This window comes from Bos indicus x Bos taurus, chromosome 12 (genome assembly GCF_003369695.1).
Source record: "Bos indicus x Bos taurus breed Angus x Brahman F1 hybrid chromosome 12, Bos_hybrid_MaternalHap_v2.0, whole genome shotgun sequence".
In the NCBI taxonomy this organism is placed as follows: Eukaryota; Metazoa; Chordata; class Mammalia; order Artiodactyla; family Bovidae; genus Bos; species Bos indicus x Bos taurus.
Window position 1 is genome coordinate 54099027 of NC_040087.1, and position 22667 is coordinate 54121693.

At 33.5% G+C, this 22667-nt stretch overlaps 1 protein-coding gene across 19 annotated transcripts in view; it reads right to left on the reverse strand.

The window, feature by feature from the left end:
• RBM26 (RNA binding motif protein 26) overlaps positions 1 to 22667 on the reverse strand; it is an 83111-nt gene that overhangs the window by 22139 nt on the left and 38305 nt on the right. For 11 of the 19 annotated variants that reach the window (XM_027557775.1, XM_027557774.1, XM_027557764.1 and 8 more), the window contains exons 10-19: positions 19269 to 19380; positions 18002 to 18161; positions 15686 to 15850; positions 14857 to 14988; positions 13523 to 13594; positions 6939 to 7064; positions 6517 to 6591; positions 5415 to 5582; positions 3678 to 3782; positions 1321 to 1521 (exon numbers count right to left, since the gene is read on the reverse strand). In XM_027557775.1, coding sequence (XP_027413576.1) covers positions 1321 to 1521; positions 3678 to 3782; positions 5415 to 5582; positions 6517 to 6591; positions 6939 to 7064; positions 13523 to 13594; positions 14857 to 14988; positions 15686 to 15850; positions 18002 to 18161; positions 19269 to 19380 — 1316 coding nt within the window. The remainder of the gene's footprint in view (positions 1 to 1320; positions 1522 to 3677; positions 3783 to 5414; positions 5583 to 6516; positions 6592 to 6938; positions 7065 to 13522; positions 13595 to 14856; positions 14989 to 15685; positions 15851 to 18001; positions 18162 to 19268; positions 19381 to 22667) is intronic. The other 8 variants (XM_027557772.1, XM_027557770.1, XM_027557767.1 and 5 more) reach the window with 3 other exon arrangements.

Here is a 22667-nt window from a genome sequence, read left to right on the forward strand (position 1 = left end):
TAATTTCCTGATTAGCTATATAACTATATGTAATACACTTAAGTTTATCTGGATCTTCTTCCCCTTGGGAAGGTACAGAAACAGGGTGTATAGTAGGTTAAGTATTGGGCTACAGTATCTCCAAGCCAGAAAAAACTTTCTGATTCCTTTCTGTATTCCTTTAAAGTCATAAAGCATAAGATATTCTGGACCCAACACCATTAAATATTAATCATCTTAGTTATTTCTTAAACATACACTATTTCTTTCAATACCTCTTGATATCCTAAAAAACTATAGTTTCACATCTGTAACTACAGTTAACAGCCTGGAATATAACTGTGAACATTTAAATCTGAACATTCAAAAGGTTCAACTACCTGTGTACCTATCTACAAGCTTACCCATCCTTCAAGACCCAAGTTCCAGTTTTACTACCTCATGAAACTTTACTGTTCATTTACCATCATATGCCTGTGTGAAAAAAAGTTCTCTAAGCTACTGAAGCAGTTATAGTTTTTAATAAATTTAACTTGATTATAAATTATTTGTAGTTTTCTTTAACTGGTTTGTGTTAAACCATTATATGTAAAATCCTCTAGGGTAAAGAACTGGTTATTTACTTTATATACTTTATCTAGAGCAATTACTCTAATGCTGCAGGCAAGACTGATGCTTAGTAACTAACTTTTATGATACCACTAAGAATCACAACATGTAAGTTAAAAAGGCCTTTAGGCAGACATAATCTCCATTCTGCACATGAGCCTAACATATTCCAGGATATCCACGTAAAATAATGGATTAACAGGGACTAGACTCTTATTTGCCTTCCTCATACATCACTCTATTACCATTAGACTGACTCTAACTATACCCTGGTATCAATTAAGGCAACTTCAAGATCTTATTCCAAAATTTTGTCTTGTTTCATTTCTAGGTTAGCTAGATCAAGAATAGAGTGTTAATGAATAAAATTCCACCTTAACTTTTAAAAATCTGAATGGCCCAAGCAACATGCTCAATTTTTTCTAAAAGTAAATATCAAATGAAACTAAACTCTAGGACTTTCCTCTCTGAATCAATGTTTAAATCATTCCTGTCGTAATATCTGAAGGCCTACTAAGTGTAAGAAAAGTAACATTTCTTTCAGACAATGATTAAACAGAAAACTCCTACAATTTGCTTCTTAAATAATTAAAAGATTGTTATAGATTAATCAAACACTTTGGTGAGATTAATGGGTTTAAATTACTCATTTCATTTTCATATTTTCTCCTTTAACATCCATTACCCCCAACAATGTATCAGTATTTGTTTCGTTGGACAATAAGAAAGTACCGCAAAGTGAGGAAGAAGATCTTCTCTATCACTCTCTGTAAATGCAGAAATCTCCAATGCCCTGGGACGGTGATCCACCACAGCATGACCAGGCACACCTCGACCTCGGCCTCGACCCCTGCCTCGGCCGTGAGCTGCACCTCGACCTCTTGAATGAACTCCTCTACCACGACCAGATGAAAGAATCCCTCGCTTTGCAGCCTAGAAGAGATTAGACGAACAGGTTAAACAGCACATTACGAACACAAGCCAAGTGTTATACTCAGATGAGTCACACATCTGACATCAGTCATACAACTGAATATCATATTCAAAGAATGCCCTACAGAAGCATTTAATAATTCAAGCTAGAGTTTTAGTTTTTAAAGTGAAAGGAAATTGAGCTAATCAATTCAGAAAACAAAATAACATTAATTTAAGCAACGTTGTAAAATTATTAAATACACCTTTTCTACTAAGTCTTTACTTTCCAAGACATCAAACTATATCACAAAAAGGCCAGCCATTCTTGAGTTTCAAATAATGCAGTGTTGAATATTACTTCAGAAGTTAAACATAGAGATACAAAATACCTATATATATATATAATAAGTACATTTACACTATTATTTATTTACTAAAATTATAGGCCAAATTTTTTTAAATGATATTTTTTTTTTAAGTCACACCAACACAAGCATGAAATCTCCAGAAAGGTTAAAACACAATTTCTACGTTAACATAAAAGAAACTTATGTTTTTCAAAACTTGTTATCTTAGGACACACAGACAACCATTTAATTTTCCAAAGTAAAATATATGCAGGTTTAGGACTCCAACCTATGGCTTCCTATGACAGACAATACAGGGTCTTGAGATAAGAACAGTGACTGCTGAATGTTAAACTCTTTAATACCCGGATCCCGTACTAAATTAGATTTGTAGTATGCAGAAAGTGAAGAAGAGCCTCTTGATGAAAATGAAAGAGGAGAGTGAAAAAGTTGGCTTAAAAGCTCAACATTCAGAAAACGAAGATCATGGCATCCGGTCCCATCACTTCATGGGAAATAGATGGGGGAACAGTGGCTGATTTTATTTTTGGGGGCTCCAAAATCACTGCAGATGGTGAATGCAGCTATGAAATTAAAAGACACTTACTCCTTGGAAAAAAAGTTATGACCAACCTAGACAACATTATTAAAAACAGAGATATTACTTTGCCAACAAAGGTCTGTCTAGTCAAGGCTATGGTTTTTCCAGTAATCATGTATGGATGTGAGAGTTGGACTATAAAGAAAGCTGAGCGCTGAAGAATTGATGTTTTTGAACTGTGGTGTTGGAGAAGACTCTTCAGAGTCCCCTGGACTGGAGATCCAACCAGTCCATCCTAAAGGAGATCAGTCCTGGGTGTTCATTGGAAGGACTGATGTTGAAGCTGAAACTCCAATACTTTGGCTACCTGATGTGAAGAGCTGACTCATTTGAAAAGACCCTGATGCTTGGAAAGATTGAGGGCAGAAGGAGAAGGGGATGACAGAGGATGAGATGGTTGGATGGCATCACAGACTCAATGGACAGGGTGGACTCCTGGAGTTGGTGATAGACGGGAGGCCTGGTGTGCTGTGGTTCATGGGGTTGCAAAGAGCCGGAGATGACTGAGTGACTGAAGTGAACTAAACTGATGTTGGAAAAAGAAAATCAAGTTGCTAAAAAATTTCGAAAAAAGCATTATTTTCAGAAACAATAAGCTAAGATACAAAAAATTTAATTGTGGCAACAATGATAAATACAGGCAAGTACCAACTACACTAATGACATAAATGTCTCTTTACATCAAAATGTAATTCTGATTTTTAAATATCTTTCCGCTTTAGAAATTATCATGTATTAGAGTTCAATTTTATTAGCTTTTTCTGATATAAATAATCATATAACTAAACTATAAGAAACTAGTTTTTTCTCTTTTAAAAACACCCACAGCACCACCTATAGGCAAAACTTAAGTAAACATGTTCTTTGATGTTAATTCTACCACAGAAACTCTGATCCTTATAGTAACTCAATGTAACATGTCTATATATGCATAGAACATCTCCATAAGAACACCTGAAAAAACTGTAATAGATTTTGGTTCCAGGAAAAAAACAAAAATAGAAAAGGAATAAAATTTACTAGAAGTCGAGAGACCAGCTGCCACCTTTCATTAAATACTAAGAGATTTTTCTATTAGTTCTAAAAAAATTTGCTAACCTCTTCCTTCTTTATCAACTTCCAAAATGTTTTCCAGAGATTGCCAAAGACTGCTGATTAGAATGAATATTTTTCAAATAAACATTCAAGACCATAACAGCATACTGTGTAGTACTGATGAAACATACCTCCAGCTGTAATTCTGTGTACTTTCTCCTAAGTTCAGTGACTTCTTCTCCAGCTTGCATCTTCTTATACAAATCCAGTTCTGTGTCAAGCAACTCTTTCTGCATCTAGAAAACAGTGATTAGTAATTCAAGTGACAATAATATCCTGCATTTATATATATATATATACACACATACACACACACACAATTTTTTATAAGGAATGCTTTTTAAGTATTCCTATTTAATCTATACATTTGTTCTCTATCTCCAATCCTACCACCCTAATTCAAGCCATCAATCACCTAGGTCTACACTAATGCAAAAGGCTTCCTAACTTGTTCCTACTTTCACTGATTTCCCTACAATTCATTTTCCATATGGAAGCCAGAGTGAAATTTCTACATGGAAGAATTTTCAGGAAATAACCGTGAAAAGGAAAACAAAAAACTGAGGTTCAAATAAGGACTATATAGTACCCTTTCGCGTAAGAAAGCATACATACACACACATACCAAGAGGGAGGGAAGAGTGGAGAACAGAGTGCCAGGGATCAAACAGGAATGATCATCTATATAATCCTTTATATATATTAATAGTATAACTTTTGAATCATGTTAATTATTTATTTATTGAGAAAATAAAATTAGGGTAATTAAATTGAGAGAGTGAAACAGGAGAGAATTATGTCAATGGAGCCTCCTTCATGGTTATTACCATGCAATTGCTAAAGATTATTTGAAATAACTTCAAATCAATTAGGACTGTGTAACCTTCGTATCATCTGGAAATTAATTCTTCTATATTAAAGATACACTAAGATCCTCATATATTATGAAATAAAGTACATTTTAAAAATAAAAATACAAGAAAGTAAATCAACAAGAATAAGGGGGAGAGGAATCCAAAATTGAATACATATAGAAATAGACCTAACTTTATCAAATTAATAACATAACCACACAAAAGGAAAAAAACAAAAACGTGATCCTATACCACAGTTTGATTATATACTCTAAATGGAGTATATTGTGAAGTTGTAAAAAATGCAAACAAATTCTGAATTTTATATTTAGTTAGCTGATGAAAGTGGTATTATTTTAGCAGTTTTGGAACCATCTGAATGTGCAAGTATATACTGTATTGATGTTAGTGGGAACAAGCTGTCATTATGGGAACAGGGAAATAGGCATAAGAGAAAGAAACAAAGAACACTGTGGTGTTACGTTAGAATCAGAAATATCAATATGAACTCATGATTACACACACACACACACACACACACCAAGTGTAAGTATTTGTAACTCCGTGGAATTTTTAAAAATCACTTACTGTCATCTGAAATTAATTTGCTCAATTTCTTATGTCTAATCAGTTAATCTACTTGAATTTTCTCCCATTCAATCAGCTCATTCTGTAACAGTGACTCAAATTGTTACTTCTGTTCATTAACATTTTATACCACCAACTACTTACAAAATAAAGCTCAAACTCCTATCAAGCATTCAAGCACATATATTGTTTTGTCCTCAAGCTACTTTTTTATTTGTTACTATTCTCCTAATTATTGACTTTCTAGCTACAATGTACAGAATTCAAAAGATGAAATCAAGTTTGCTTATTTGTATTTATTAACTTAATAATAGAGAAGGGGGAGAATGGTAGCAAAGAATATTAAATAAAGAATGAATCTGAATGCAGTGTTTTAATTTTTTTTGCATGCATATGCAGTATAAATAACAACACAAACTGAAATACCTGAGTCTTAGTTTTTATACTTTTTGGAAGACAGCGTCCAGGAGAAGCAGCTTTGACCTCATCTTTCAACTTGGTAATATTTTTAGTCAAAACTTCCAAAGTTTTCATTATTTCTGCTTTATCTTCAGACTTCATTGCTTTGTTTTTCTCCAGTTTTGAAATTAACATCTGGCCGATTTTTAAAAACAAAAATGTAAGACTTAATTCTACTACTACTTGAAAGCAAACACAGCAAAGTAAATATAAAAATAAATAACTACTACTTATAGCTTATGTATTCATGACAAGGCTTACAATCACCAAGACAGCAGAACAGCAGACTGGTGACACTCTCTCAATTCAAGTCTTAATCTTGGTTTGCACTGTGAAGAACTATAGTACTGCTTAAGTCTCTTAGAATATAGATTTCTTATGGTTATAAGCTTTAAATTTAATTTAATCCCTGAAAAGTCATCAATTTGAAATAGCAATAATTTTAATTTCTAATCCATCTGTTGATATTACTGAGTCTAAGTATTCACACTCCAAAAGCAGTCTGCAACCCAGAAAGGATCACAGGAAAAGTTTACGGCTTCCCTTCACATGAGATATTAGAAAAGTAGAATATTTAATTACCTTCTTTCTTTTGTTAGAGGGAACAGTAACTGGCTAGGCTAAGAACAATACACTGGACAAAGATAAGAATAAAGAAGATAAACATGGTAAGGAGTAGAAGACACCACACAATATAGATTCTATAGTATTATAGTATAATACCATAATCTATAGTATTATAGATTCTCTGAGTGAAGATGGTTTCAGTTTTTGGTGTAAAGCATTGTGATGTCTTTTTATCAAGTATATATAAATTTAAATCAGAAAAGACATAATTTTAAACCAAATGTTCAAAAGTTTGTATATTTTTAATATTTTGAAATGTTATAACTTTTATTACCAGACATAATTAAGAACTGACACCTAATTAAATGTCATAACTAGAGCGAAACTGGCATCTTCTACTCCCTATTACCATGTTTATCTTCTTTCTTGCTATGTCAGGCATATTGTTCTTAGCCTAGTCAGATACTGTTCCCTCTGACAAATCTAACTTTGATTATTTTACCTTTTGTGTTTCAATGTGCTTTTCTAAAATTTCTTGTTTCCTTTTCCTCACATCTTGCTGAAGTTTCAGTGCCTCCTAGAGAAGTGATCAAAAATAGTATTAGAAAACTTAACTTTTCCAAAAAACCCCACAATTACTTAAGAACAGAACTGTGCTCTAAATGAGATTGTGGCAAGAAGCTTAGAAACAAAAATAAATGCAAAATTTTCCTATGTAAAGCTTAAACAGTATGCAAGTTTCAAAGATTAATCAGGACAGCCTTTCATTACAAGAAGAAAATTAATATTTACTAATATACTATGGAAAACAAAAGTTCAGTGGCGGCCAACATATATACCTTTATCTCTATTTTATGAAAAAACACATACATGCAGAAAAAGCTTCCCTATATGCAAATACTGTACACTACTAACTATACTTACCTGCTTTTTTTTCTGTGCTTCATTATTATCAACTGCAGAAGCGGAAACAAGTAAGGTTTTTTGTGCAGCCTTCAAAGCAGCTGGATTATACACCGTTTTTGTTAAGCCAGTAGATGTAGACAATACCTACCAATACAAATTCAATTTTTCAAAAAATGTATCAAGTAGTCATGATCTCCTGAGTTCCTATTTCCTTCAAAACTCAACTTTAAAGCACTCCTGTCAAAATTTAGCACACTGAACTAAAAGTACTTATATAGTAACAGTAACTAAGTCACATTTAGCATCTTGAACGGAAGAGTATGAGTGGGGGATAAGCTACACAGTGAAAAAATTTTAAAGTAATATCACATACCTTCAGGAAAAAAGCAAAAAACAAACACATAAAAACTCCAAATCAATAAAACACTGGTGGTATTACTGTCACACTGATAAAATATTAGTTGCTGAACACATTACTAGTATTCCTAGTGACTAAAGATAAACTGTATACAAGAGCACAGCAGAGGAGGAATTATGTCCTGAAAATAATTTAAAACGATCATTTATAATGGACATTTCTGACATTAACCTTATTGCTTTGTCTTCTCCATTTCTTTGCCAGCATTAGCATTACTCTTTTTTCTTTAAGGGACCTTATTCCCTTTAATTCAGCTCAGGTTTAGCACAACCATTCAAGATCTCTGCAAAGTCTTAATCACTTATTTCTTCTACCTAGGTTCCTCTATGAAATAATATTCCTATTAAAATATTTAGTAAAAATGACCTGATGATACTTTAACTTATATTTCTCTCTCAATCTCTCTTCCCTGTCCTTACTGTAAAAGCCCTGAAACACAAACCATGTCTTTCTCTTCTTTGTGCTTCTTCCAGTATCTAAACCTTGCTACCAACTAATTATGAAACCATGGGTGAGTTCAGGAACCTTTTTGGGCCTCATTTTGCTCATTAAATAAGAAAGTTCAACCTGATAGTGTCTAATGTCCTCATAAACACAAAGATTCATTCCATGAGGGTAAGGATTTTTTTTTAACATGGCTCACTGCTATATCTTCAGTGCCTAGAACAGCGCCAGACACAAAGCAAGTACTCAATAAACACTTTTGCACTAAATTAAAATGAAGTGATGGTAGATCAGAGTGAACAATCTTTTCCTCACAAAGATCAATTCAAGAAAATTAAAGCGTCAGGCTGCCTTTTTTGTCTTCCAAAAGAAACAGAAAGTTGTAGGTTCCAGAGAGTGGTTGATTACTGGTTCTTGGGAAGGAGTTTAGAGATCCCTTCAAAGAGATCTATGAATGCCATAAAACCTAAACATGAAACGTGTGAGACTGTGTAACTTTCCAGAGGAAAAAACAGCTTCCCAAGTCATGACCTAAAAGAAGTCAGAAGAACTACGTAAGTAGAAGAGTATCAGTGAGAAAACGAGTCCTATTTTCTGACTACTACAAGATCTGGACACGACTTTCTAATATTTTATCATGAAATTAGATTAGGGAACATCACAAAGCTAAGCAACTCATCACTATTCTAAGTATTCAAGAATGTCATAGCTTCAAAATGAAAAAAAAAAAAAATCTAGAATACTGTAATTATACTACCTCCATACAGCACAACTGATGTTTAAAAATAAAGGATTTTTACAGTAGTTGATATGTTCAACATTTGGTAATTTTCTTCAGTAATGAAAACACTCAAGGTATCACTAACAAATAGGAAATGGTTGTACTCAGTAAAATACAAAATGGACGTGGATTTAGTTCACTGTCTAACTTGTCACTACTTCATCATGCTACCTTACCACACTACGCAATGTCAAGCTGTATGAAAATGTAAGGGTGAGACAAACACTGTCCAAAGGGAGAAACACAAGATGATCTGCTGAAGCAAAAGGTGGAGTGTTTCATAAACCATCTTCATCATGATGGTTCTGTAACAGTTGAAAAGCTATGACCCAAAAAGATTTCTATATTCAAATAAACTTGGAAACAATATTACAATACTATTTTGTCCTTTCAAATGGTATACTATCATAAGAGCTATGAGAAAGCCAGAAGTAAAGCAATCCATATAATTTAACTAAGCATTTCTCCAATTTTAAGGAGTAGAGAATTCTCCCTTTCAAAGTATTGTTATTAATACCAGACATCAGACTAAGGTGTACTGTTTCAGGGTTAATAAAATCATCCGACAACAAGAAGATTTCTGTATTCCTATATCACTTCCTTGTTTTGTCCAGGAACTTCCTTCTGTAAAAACAGAACATGAGCTAACGTATTTCACTGAGTTTAAGACACCACTGTCTAGGAAGTCATTTAATATAACCCTACTTAGGGAAAAGGCTGCCAATTATAACCATAAACATCAACAACTAAAGATACAGCCCAATTTCAGAGGTGTAGAAATGTGAAAATAGAATGTCTTACAAACAGTGAAGTTACAAATGTTGCTATCTGAAGTTACAAATGTTGCTCACTATCTAAAGCTATTTGGTTTCAGAGTTTAGATAGTAAGTGTTCGAATAACAAAAAATACTTGCATTTTTCAAAAGATAAAAATAGACTTGTGACAGAAGAAAATCTGTTAAAAATGAAACCAGTGGAGGGAAGAAACCCAACAGAAAATGATGCTACAGCTCTAAGAATATAACCAAAACATAGCAGCCTTCCTAAACAACCACATCTCTATTTTCGAAAGGGTTTCTGCATACGCCGTATTTTTACATATTGACTTTATTTCTAGTGACCTTGCTGCATTCACTTATTAATTCAAGTTGTTTGTGAATCCTTTTGGATTTTCTACATATATAATCATATCAACTGTGAGTAAACATAGCTCTGTTTCTCCCTTTCCAACATTTATGCCATTTATTTTACCGCTTTATTATAATGGTTAGGCCCTGTACTACTGGGGAAAAGTGACAAGAGTGTACATCCTTTGTTCTTCCTGGCCTTGGGGGAATGTACTCAGTATTTCACCATTAACAAATAATGTTAGCTACAGGGTTTTTTTGCATTTTTTTTGCAGATATAACTTTGTCAAAATTAAAGAAATTTCTATTACTAATTTCCAAAATGTGTAATGTGACTAAATAATTTTATCACATGTTTTTTTCCTACTGAAATAATCACATGGGGTCCAGTTCCCCTCCCTTCAATATCTACCCCATTCCTTCCCTCAATCTTTTATTTTGTTAATATGGTGAAATAAACTGATTTTCAAATGTTAAATCAACCTTGCATTTCTGGAATAAATGCTACCTGGTCAAGGTGTATTCTTTCTATTCCCACTGCATACTTGCTAAAATCGTATTTAGGACTTCTGTGTTTACGTTCATGAGATATTGGCTTGTAATTTTCCTTGTAATACACTTGTCAGGTCTGATATCAAAGTTTTTGTTGAATTCGTAAGATGAGTTGAAAAGTATCATATCCTTTGTTGTTGAAATATATACATCACTAATACCTCTTACTTTCAAGATAAAAGCCAATTCTTCAATAAAATAGAGGTTATAATCTATTAATACCTCCTTATTCATTTCCTATATAAAATATTACAAGCCATGACTATTATTAGTACTTATTAAAAAAAAAAAAAAAACAGATTTTTCTCATGGATAAAAATGGGGAAAAAGGTATTTTGTAAAAATGACTTACTGCAAAAGAAGGTTATTACAAATTAAGTCATCCAAGTATCATTTTTTAATAATTGGTGCCAAGTTAAAATCAAACACAAAAGAAACATAAGTTAAGATGACTCAAAGCCACACTCTCAATAAGCTAGTTCTCACACGTTTCTAAAGCAAATGCCAATTTCATTCTGCATGAATCTCTCTATAGTAAGCTGAGGCATTCAGGCATCATTTTATTGATCACTCTATTCAAATAATACCTACTTAACAGCTACTACAGTATCTTAATGTAGCAGCAAAAATCAGGTTTTAAGTTTCCTCTTTCTTAGCCCTCTCTCATGCAGTCTTATATTAAGAAAGAATCACTAAAGGGTTTATTGGCTATTACAAGAGATAGGGGATAAAATTTTATATTTGTGCACTTATTTGCCTTAACAATGACAGAAATTACTGTTTAGATTCAAGGTTTGAGTTTTTGTCTGCCTTCAATTTTTAAAAAATTTAAATAACATTTGATGAACATTCTCCTACTCTTCCCTAAGACTTCTCTGCATCACTGAGCTCTAAGGATTACTACACAAAAATCCCTACTGACTAGGAACAGAAATAACAAATAAGCAAAAACAAAATGCTATTCTGTAAACAGGTTCACTGAAGCCTGGAAGTTACATACTGGTAAATAATTTCTTTCCTTAGAAGATTCATTACAATCTTTGCTGAGTAATTTTCTTTCATAAATAGCCCACTACCATTAGTGATTTTTCATAAATTAAGTTAATGCTAACTATATTAGCAAATTTATACTATCAATTGCAAATCTGTACACTTTTTATCTAAAGCTATATAAAACATGTTAAAAAATAATGAGAACAAGTAGGAAAACATACTAGAATATTTTGTAAAACTGGTAATTAGTACACTTTAATTTTAGAGTACAAGTCTTAACGTAACAGATCCTAAACATAATCAGGGTTGTAGACCTCTCCAGAATTGTTTAGAACTGCTGCAGTCCATGGGGTCGCTAGGAGTCGGACACAACTGAGCGACTTCACTTTCACTTTTCACTTTCCTGCATTGGAGAAGGAAATGGCAAGCCACTCCAGTACTCTTGCCTGGAGAATCCCAGGGATGGGGGAGCCTGGTGGGCTGCCATCTATGGGGTCACACAGAGTTGGACACGACTGAAGCGACTTAGCATGCATGCATGCATGCATACTAAGGGTAACGATCCTTATATTGTTGTGTTATTCCTTACTTACTTAGTATCAAAGAGGATAAAAATAATCAAAGTAAATATTCAGACACTGCTAAATTTAGTAGCATAGACTAAGCCACACAGATTCAGGCAGGGGCGGAGGGCCATATATGGAAAAATCTGGAGGTTTCACAGTAGGGGTTAGAGAGATTTTCAATTTTTAAAAGAATGACTAGAACTAGAATTCTGTTAGGCAGAGGGAAATACACTCCAGAAAAACCACCACCAAAAAGAAGATAAAAGAGGCAGAAAATAGCAAGAGACAATGAGCAGAAAAGGGCTTATTAGGGTAGAAAGGAAGACCTAAAGCAGAGGTAACAGAACCAGAATAATTGAGGTATGATGAGTTATTAATCCAGCAAAGTCATTTAGCTGAGAAAATTATTTAAGTTTCTATAAGAAGTTAAAGAAAGTCTGAGGGTAGGATGGTGGCAGTGTAAATTAGAGGGGGTGCCAGCCCAGAGGTCAGGGAACTGAAGGTGGCAGAGACCTACAAACACAAGTGGATGACTCTAAAGCTTCTAGACTGCACAACATGAAAATGGTGCCGTCACTCCCAGAGGTGGGTGGCTAGGAGAAGATACTACTTTACAGAGGAAATGATGAATCATTTGAGGCATTTTATGCCTGAAGTAATGCTGAGGTATCCAAGAGGAAAATGTGATATTCAGAATGAGATTCATATTCAAATTTCCAGAACTGACAAAGTTTAACACAGTAAATATGGAAATAATATACTGAAGAACCAGTGAAGAGAGCAGGTCAGCTATTTCATGAGACGTTCTAATTATCTATAATGTCAATTTCCTCTGTAATCTTCATAATGGAAAGAGCCAGGGACTAGAAATAGAAGATCCAGGTTCCAGTCTTAGCTCAGTAACTCCCAGTGTATAGATCAACCATAAAGTTTGTGGGGCCTTACCTTCCTTTAAGGTTAGGATAAAGAAATAAGAAAGATTATCCAATTCTAATATTCTGTGATTCCACGTACCTCAAAAAAAGACTAAAGATCAGGGCCATTCACTCACACCTAAACAAAAAATTAATACATCTGCACAGAACTATAAGACAGGTCCAAAAATGCTCTTAATTTAGTCAGCATTTGCTCCCCTCATTTGAAAAAAAAAAGACTAACTGCATTGTCACACTATACACAATAGCTGTTGTCATAAAAAACTTTACACCATTCTTTCCAATTTACAAAATACTCTTATATAATATTTTATTTAATCCTCATAAAACCTCAAGAGAAAGACAAATATAACCATCACCACTTATTGATGAGGAAAAGGGTTCAGAAAGATTAAGCGCACTGCCCAAAGACATGCAGTTAGTAAGTGAAGAGCCAGAGCTCAAACTCAGGTAAAGTTCCTAATTCATGGCCCTTTCTATAAGGTTATCAGAGGTTTAAAATTAAAATGTACAATATCTCTAAAGAAAAAATAGTAAGTGAAAAAACAAAAAGAATGGAGCATAAGGAAATACAGTGAGCGGCAAGTATTAAAATGCTGATGCAAAAAGTAAAAAGAGGTAGGCAAATATTTTTCTTTTTCAGCAAATGGAAAGCAAAAAGTTAGGAATAAAAGATACAGATACTATTAAGAAGCAAGAGTTTGGAACTATGAAAAAAATTAAAAAATTAAGATGCCACCTGAAAACATTTATGAAGCCAAGACACACACATCATGCTATTCTTACCTTTTCAGTTGCTGAAACAGATGGCTTTGATACAAAACCCAACCTGTCCTTCACAGATAACTTAGTTACATTCTAAAAAAATTAAAATGGACATATTCAGTGTTTCCCCAAACATACAGAAGTCTGTAGGGATTTTGAACATTCTCATTCTACTAACATATCCTGACTATAAGTACACTGATATTAATAACAAAACCTTGGGCCATTTGCAAAGACAGAGACAGAAAGAAAATGTGCTTGGAAAAATAAACAGTATACAGTAAACAGTATACAGTATTACTCAATCATGGAAAATGATGATATAAAGAAGTTTTTAAATAATTTTAAAATTATTGTGCCTGTCACATAGGCAGGTGGTTTGCTAAAGTCCCTTTCACTGATACAGAATCATAAATTCTTAGAATCCTATGTTGACAAGTAGAAAGTTCGTACATTCTAAATATTAGTTAAAAATGCGCCTGCTTCTTCAGCTTAAAGCAAATGCCATTCTTTCCTATAGTATGTTTGTTCTACGGCCAGTATACACAGTATTTGGTGATGATTTGAGATAGCAGGATTGGAGGGTTGTTTGTTATTTAGTATCTAATAATTTACTAATTTACATTCTGCGTGTTTTTATAAAATCTCAATGTCTTACTCTTCAGGAATAACCTGCGAAGACTATTTTAATAAGGTGGCATCCATTAGCTAAGTAGGATACTATATCCTAACTATCTTACACAGCAAATGTTGAAACATCTGTAGACAAAAGAAAGTTAAGTTTCAGAGACTGAGGGTGTGGAAACAAGAAACTGCCACTCGAGTGTGGAAGGGAGTGGGAAGGGAATGACATATGGAGAAGAGAACTTGAGAATCAGGAATAAGTGATGCAAAGTTCTGAGAGAGCTGCATTAAGTAACTTGAAGCTTTAAGCCTTCCCTTCCCAAAGCTTTCAGTTCAGTCTACTGCATAATTATGTCTGGAACAGGAGTCTAATGAAGTAAAAGATGATGGAAAAATAAGATTTAATACACTAAAACTTTACTTTTTAGGCAGTTTTTCTCCTCTATGAAGTGAAAAAGAATTCTTTCTCATAAATAAGTATTAGCTAGAGAAAAGAATTTAAGATTCAAATACTACAGGAAAAGTAGTCCGTAAAAATGTTATGGTAATGGTAAAAAATTTTTTTACAGGTGCTGTTCAAATACAGACTATATTTCTGTATAAGTATACACACACACACACATATATATACACACATCCATACAATTAATTAAAATTCAGATCACCAAGGGAAACTAATAGACTGAGAACCTATCTATCATGTGACAGGCACAATAAGACTTTTCATTTACCTGAGGAAGGTCTGAACTGGCACTCTGGGCTTCTGCTGGTTCAATAGTACTTGAAGGTACCGGACCCAACCGCTCTTTGACTGACTGCTTCACAACAGGCAAAATGGGCTGCTGAACTAAAGGCTGCATTACCTCAGAAGAAGAAAAAAATGTTAAATGCACTGATTAGTTCATGAGCAGGGAGAGTAACCTTCGTTATTCTGTTACTAAGTTGCCCATGCAGTTTTAAAAGTGCAGCTTATAATCAAAGCCTAATCACCTGCCCAATTCCTTCCTTCATACAAGTTCCCCATACATGTCCAAAGATACAAAAAAATATTTATAAAGTAGAGGAAAAAATAAAAATCTACCCTTTAGTATCTTTTGTCTCTCTTTAATTAACAGAAGAAAGCTAAATAGAAAAATAAGGTGCTACAGTACACTTCTACAAGCAATTAAACTTTATATATTGATTGACTTCCCGATTAAAAGAAAGAAAAAGAGAAAAAAGGAAGAGGGAAGGAAGGATTTCCAATATGAACTCCAAGTAGGAGTTTCTAGAATACAAACAGGTACTACATACTGGAGTATCTCCCACTTTAAGGGATGGTTCTATATTTTATATGTATCATCTCATGACTTCCTAAACTAGGGATGAATGTAATAACAAAATGAAAGAGCAGGTTAGAGAACTTAAGTAACTTGCTCAAACCTACATACAGTTAACAATGGTAGAGCCAGGATCTGAACTCAAGTCTACCTGACTGCATGCCTCTCCTTTTAAAAAACACTATGCCAAATGCTTTTCTTTCATAAGAAAAGCATTTAATTTCACACAAATTTCTCTTACCTTTGGAGAAGTAGTTTGCAACTGTTGGGTGCTTCCTTCTCTGTGCCAATAAACTTTAATAAAGCGATTATTTAGTACTGCTTCTGTACTTGATATAGCTTTCTTTGCTTCTTCGTATGTTGCAAATTGGATAAGGGCACCTTCAGGATCCCCATTATAGGCAACCTAAGATTTAAAATATTAAGCACAGCGAATTTGCAAATGAATCAGTTGCTTTACGTAGTAAAATGCCTCAGGAAATGAAATACTAGTCCTTCCAAGTTACAGTCTATCTTTATACTACCTTATATCGAGATTATTACCACAGTCTACTTTCACTCCAGAAGAAATGGTAACTGTGGACCACTCAGAATAGAATCAGCCTCCTCTAAATAACTTAGGAGAGAATGCTCATTGCATAAAGGTTATATATAAGCACTCAAAATATTTCACTTCTTACCCTCAATATTAATGCTATGGGAAATAATACTTATGTCAGTGAGTGATGTAGAGTCAAAAGAGGGAAGTAAACTATTTTCAAAGGAATGATCTCTAATTAAAAATTACAGAAAAATCCATCTGTAAAATTTTCAAAACTGGTTAATTCTCACAGAAATATTTCCAAGAGCACACACAAATAAATCTTAGATAAGGGAGGGGGGAAATCTACAAAACAATAGCAACAATCATATTTTACACATAAGGAAACTACGACTCAAAAAGTATGCAATTCTTCAGACCCATACAATGAATAAGTAGTATTAACAGATCCAAGGCTTTTTAGTGTTCAATAATACCAGCACTTTCGAAATTGTTCTATCAACTACTGGTGAGGCAAAGCAATACAAAATAGGGATTAAGCACACAGACCCTGAATCAAACAACCTGGTTCTGGATAACAATACCCACTCTGTAGTTGTTAAGAATTAAACAGTAATTCATATAAAATGGTGGGGCGGGGATTGTACACGGGGCGAGTGATGGTGGGGTGTTCAATTAGGATAAAGCTATAGGGTTTTTTGAAACTAACTTTTCAAAATATATATTTTATAAATAATAAGGCAAATGGGATACAGATACAGCAAAAGGACCTGTAAGGAGATAACAATCTCAATAGTAACTTGAGGAAATACAAATTGAAAAAATATAAATTAAAGAAAAAAACTGAAATAATAGTGAGATACTCAGCTTTAAATTTCTTTAAATTTAATATTACCAATGTAGTTAATTGGGTAAGGAAAATAATTTTTCGAAGTCTAGATCTACACGCGGTAGATCAAATTGAACTGCCATAAAAAGATATTTAGAGATAGTCCAGATAACATTAAATTACTACAGGGTAATATGTATGCTCAGGACCTACAACAAGGACCCACATACTTTTAAATACATATATATTTGTAAGCTTGCATACTAATTTATTGGTAGATACATACAGAAATACAAAACAAAAAATCGAAAATAATACATGGTAAGCTGTTACCAATAATGTAATAATATCATGCAGATACATGAGGAAGACAGAGAGCTGAAAATATTTGCATTAAATCTGTAGAAATCTCTACTGACTGACCCTAAGCAAGAATGCATTTTCTCATCTATTACTTAATAATATTATTTTTTAAAGGGCAACACCACAAAATTTTCCAAAATACCAACTTAAGCTGTACTCTCTAACGTCTATTCTTATCAGATTATGGGAAATAATTATTTTAGTTGAAAAGAATGCCATACAAACTGGAAAAGAAGCCCAACATTATTTCAACACTTTCAACATATCACATAATATAAACTCAATACAAAATAATCTCACAAATAACATATACCTAAGCCAAGGTCTAATTTTAGGTGAAATCAAATACAAATTACAGTTATTTATCTTAAAAGACATTCAAAAGCAGTAGAGGAAAAAGTAAATGTTTAAACTAATTAGATATTTGGGCCCCCAAAGTATCTGTTAGATATGTCCCATCTTAGAGGCAGCAAAAATAAATGTGACTAAAGCCTTCTGCTAAAGTGAAACTAAGGAAATGAAAACTACAGTAAGATTAGACTTTACCACTGTGGCTATTTAACTTTGCTGTAATTTTATGATAACCTCTATTAGGTAAAAAGTATATAATATGATCAATCAAGCCTCTTGCCTTTTCAAAGTAAATATGTTATTCAAAATCACATTTTTCTAAAATACAAAGTTTCATTTCATATCCAATTTTCTAAATTTAGAATATTACCAAAATTTCCATAATATTTTCTTGTAAAAGTATTTCTTTTTACTGTATTAAGATTTCCTCTCTAAATTAAGCAAAGACAACAGAATCACCTCATAGCTCTTACCTGCAAGTTAACCAAGGTTCCAAATCGACTAAAATGCTCATTAAGTTTGCTGATATTATTTAATTCTGGAGGAACTTTTCTAAGTTCAAGTTTGGTATTTTCATTTCCAAACTGAACCTTTTTCTGGAAACCTGGGCTGTTTGTTCTATTAAAATTTGGTCTGTAACAAAAATCAAGTTAATTAATACATTCATTTATAAATCCTGATACTTATCAAGTACAAAGGAATAAAGTTTTGCAACTTAAGTTCAATTTTCTTTTCAAAATTGAAATTGCTAGGTGATAAAGGACATTTATACTTTTTTTCCTTAGAAAATGAAGTTTCCAAATAAGTAGTGTTCTTATCTTTCACAGAAGTCAAGTAAGAAGGGTTCTTCCAGACCATTTGTTCCTTCCCACTTCTATTCTACGCCTGCTTAAAATTTTCAGCAGGAAAGGTCTACCCTCTTTCAGTCAATTTGCCCATATAACCATTTCACCATTTGCACCATTTCAGGAAAAGCTACCTTATCAAAATAATTCCTATTTTCAAATACTGATTAAAAGTAAGAAATCACTGTCTTGATCTCGTTCCAATTAAAACAAAATGTGGGGAACAACAGACCATACGCTTGACACTTGAAGAAACAGGGACAAAACTGTGGCCCAGGGAGGTTATAATACTTGCTTTAAATCAGAGAATTAAAGGCAGAGCCAGAACTATATATTATCCATTAATAAACATATGTTAAAGCTCTAAAAAATGTAATCCTAGTCTTTCCTCTAACATGCTAAATTGTAAATGAATCATCAAACACATACACTAACATTCTGATTCTCTATCTGCTTCTCTGAAGCCCTTCCTCAACAACTTCGGTGCCCATCCTATCTCCCCTGCCCCCACCAAAGACTGCTTTCTAACTCTTTACAGGAATCGCCCACATGCTAAAGCCTCCTCCCATTTCTTCCCTAATAGCAGGCTCATGACTATCCCTTAAATAGCTAGTATTCAACAACATCTCTAAGGGTTGGGTTTTTGGGGGTAGGTAGGTACAAACAGGAAAAACAATATGCTAACCACCACGCCATTTCTGTAAGCATGTACCTTCCAAGTACCAGACGACTAACATACACACTTTTAGAAAACAGATACTATATACTTTAGTTGGGGACCCCCTACAGAATAAATTTTACTTTGAAAGAGACCACTATTACTGCCACAATAATACTGCAATGATCCTAAAAATCACAGTACAATAAAATTCCTCAATTTCCTCTGCCAGCTTACTTATCAAACCAAGTCTTCTTTGTAGGAACTCCAGGCTCCCCAGAACCAATGGTTCTTTTCCTTGACTCTGAATCCACTACTATCCTCATACTGCTTTTATTAGGAGGCTTTTCTGTTTGAAACAAAAGAAAAGAAAGCAAAGATTAATATTTTCTGTTAATCATAGCCACATTCTTAAATTTACATTAAAAACAAAGTTCTGGCTTTTTGTCCAAATATACATTTTAGAAGAAACAGAAAAAAATGTACATCTAAATACAGTAATCTAAGTGATTTTAATTTACTTTGAATTCCTTTCACACTTAAATTAAGAAGAATCAGTAATTCTCATATGTCAAATTAATAATAAACAAATCATCTTGGAACTCTTAAGTTTATAGTTTTGAAATCAAATGCACAACCTATAAGATTCAAAATTTAACACTAGTGCAATGACCTTAAGAATTAACAACTTTGAATTGCGATTGAAATGAGCTGCTTATTTAAACATCAGCAAATTAACATAATAAAATTATGTTAAATTTTAAAAGGTAAAGATTCAAAAGATTGAAATGCATTGCAAAAGAACTGTAAACTGTAAACTACTTCCAATATTTTACACACTTTTAAGAGTTTGACAAACACAACTACATTTAACCTGTTATTCCCAAATGATGCTAAAGTTTAAAACATGCTAACCTTAGTCCACATAGAAAAAAATATATATTTAAAATTCCTTTTTAAAAAGGAACTGGATAAATTGGTTATTTAAATCCTTTCCTGAGTATCTCTAAACACATGTAACCAAAAGAATTCTGGATCTGTTCCAGTAGTCTTTCTCATGGCTACCACTATAATTTCCAAGCAGGTCTTCCTACCAAATCGATTCTTTCTCTCAATGAATAAATCATCTGCCCAATTATCCAAAAGCATAAACCTGGTGTCTTTCATTTTACCATCTCCATTAGCCCTATTTTAAGTCCCCAAATCAATAAGTTATAGGTGTTGTCAATTCTTTCCACTGAACTTAAATCTTTTACTTCCCAGCATTACTACCCTAAGTCTAGCTACCATCATCTCTTCTATAATTTTTCAAATGCCTGTAATTGACCTCCTATTCCCTCTGACATCCCTTACTCCCTCTGTTCTAATCAAAAAGATCTTCTGGTTTCACAAAAGTATCAACAGGCTATACGTGCTTTATCAACCCCCTTTTTCTGACTAACTCTGACTTATCCTACATCTCTTCAGCGTATCAGGTAGAAACATTCAGCATCTGACATTGCAGGCATTCACAGGACAAACTGTATTTTCTTTGCCCATTGGTATCTTCACAGGACCATTTTTGCAACACAATTTCTGGCCTTATTACTTCCTCCCAAACATGTTCGTTCACTAGCCCTTTTATAAAGTCTTTAAGCTATTCAATATCCTTTTCTACTTTAATATGTTCTTTATCTGAAGGTTCATTAAGAAAGACAGTGATGTGTTTGCTCCAACTCATCTGTATTCTCTCACTCATATTCTCTTTATTATTTATTTAAAAGAGAGGTGTTAATAAACACACAGAAGCAAGTTCCTCTTGATATACAATTAGCAAATGTGTCTTTTAGTTGCATGTATTCTGTTTTCCCCCAGTATCTTTTTAATAAATTGTTTTTCTGCTTAAAATTTTCAGCACTAGTTTTGTTGATGAAAACTACTGAGCCCTTCTTCCTACCTATCTATATCCAATCAAGAGCGTCTAGTAAGTTTTCCACTGCCTTAAAATCTAGAATGAACAATTAGCAGGCCTCGAGGTCACTTTTTTAGTAATTCCAAGGCAGCAAAAGGCCTAAAGTTTTTCCATTTGCTTAATAACAATAATTTCCTATGAAGCTTTAAGTACGAAGCATAAGAATAGTTTGCACATAATAGTCTGTGACAAATTCAAATGAGGCCATCTGCAGGCTATTATAAATGTATAATAATCACATAATGAATATTATAAACTTTTAATTATGTATATCTCACAATCCAGGCCAGTAAATTTCAAACTAAATAGGCAACAGCTGAGAACATTTTTTGGGGGAAAAGACTGAAAAAGATAAGGAAATAGAAGTACAGGTAACCCTCAGTTTAAATGGTTTGCTAAATCAGTTATCTAGTACATAAAAACAATTTATGGAGAATGTATTCCTGAACCAGCTTACAAAAACAGTACACAAAATATCTAAAGAATAGTACTAAAATAATCATATGTATAATGATTCTATGAGAAAAGGCATTCAAATTTCTAAGTAGGCATACCAGACATTTATATCTCAGCAAGCCATTTCCTGTAACTTCTAACTATATGCATGTGGAGCTGAGATGACCATAATTCCAACTTCTACATGGTTAAGTTTTATGTTCAAAGGATTTGATCCCTTCTGTCTTCCCTCAATCACCACCACCAACAAAAAAAACTGACCAAGATTTGGGGTGGGTCCAATATTGATCTATAGCGGAAAGCCACAAGGTAAGAAAGAGATGATTTGATGCTTCAGAGGTTCTAGTAAGAGCAAAGAATACTGGTATAATGAAAGAAAATGAGTGCTAAGTCATGACCGAAAGAAGGAAGTGGTTTTACTCCGAACTAGTCAGGTAGGAGACACTCAGGGGATGAGTCAATATTAATACAATGAACAGCCACAATCTTAACTGGCTATTTTTCAATTACAAGCCATCTTATAACTCTGACATAAAAATTGTTAAAAAATCTCTTTTTCTGTTGTTGTTCTTAACAAAAGTCATTAAAATGCCTCTAGGAGAATTTTTGTTGGGGAAAAGGGGCATCTACATGAAATGTTGTCCTATGACCTCATAGGATATAAGTTAAACTGGGTATAAATTTAAGCGTTCCTCACTCCATCACAAAAAGTTCTCTGAACACTTAAGACAGATGTTTAGGATCTGACAGTTTCTAATGAACAAATAAAAAAGTGCAAAGCGTAAGTAAACAAGTTTACTAAACCACATTAGGTATGGACTGCTGCTGCTGCTGCTGCTGCTAAGTCGCTTCAGTCATGTCCGACTCTGTGCGACTCCATAGACAGCAGCCCACCAGGCTCCGCCATCCCTGGGATTCTCCAGGCAAGAACACTGGAGTGGGTTGCCATTTCCTTCTCCTACTTAGTTAAATAAGTTGGACTTTATTCACAACTGATAATGCGTGACTTTTTTTTTAATTAGAAATAAAAGATGGTAAGGAAAGACTAGAAAGAAAATGGTATTTAAAGGTTAGTTGAAATAGGAAAAAAGATACATTTTTATTGGTCTATACAGTATTTCCTATAATGTCTGACAATACTGTCAAATATCTGTAGCAAATGCTCTGTCTTTCAAATTAAGGTGAATGCTTCCTCCTTTGAATGTTTATAGCACTTTTCTGGTTTGTTG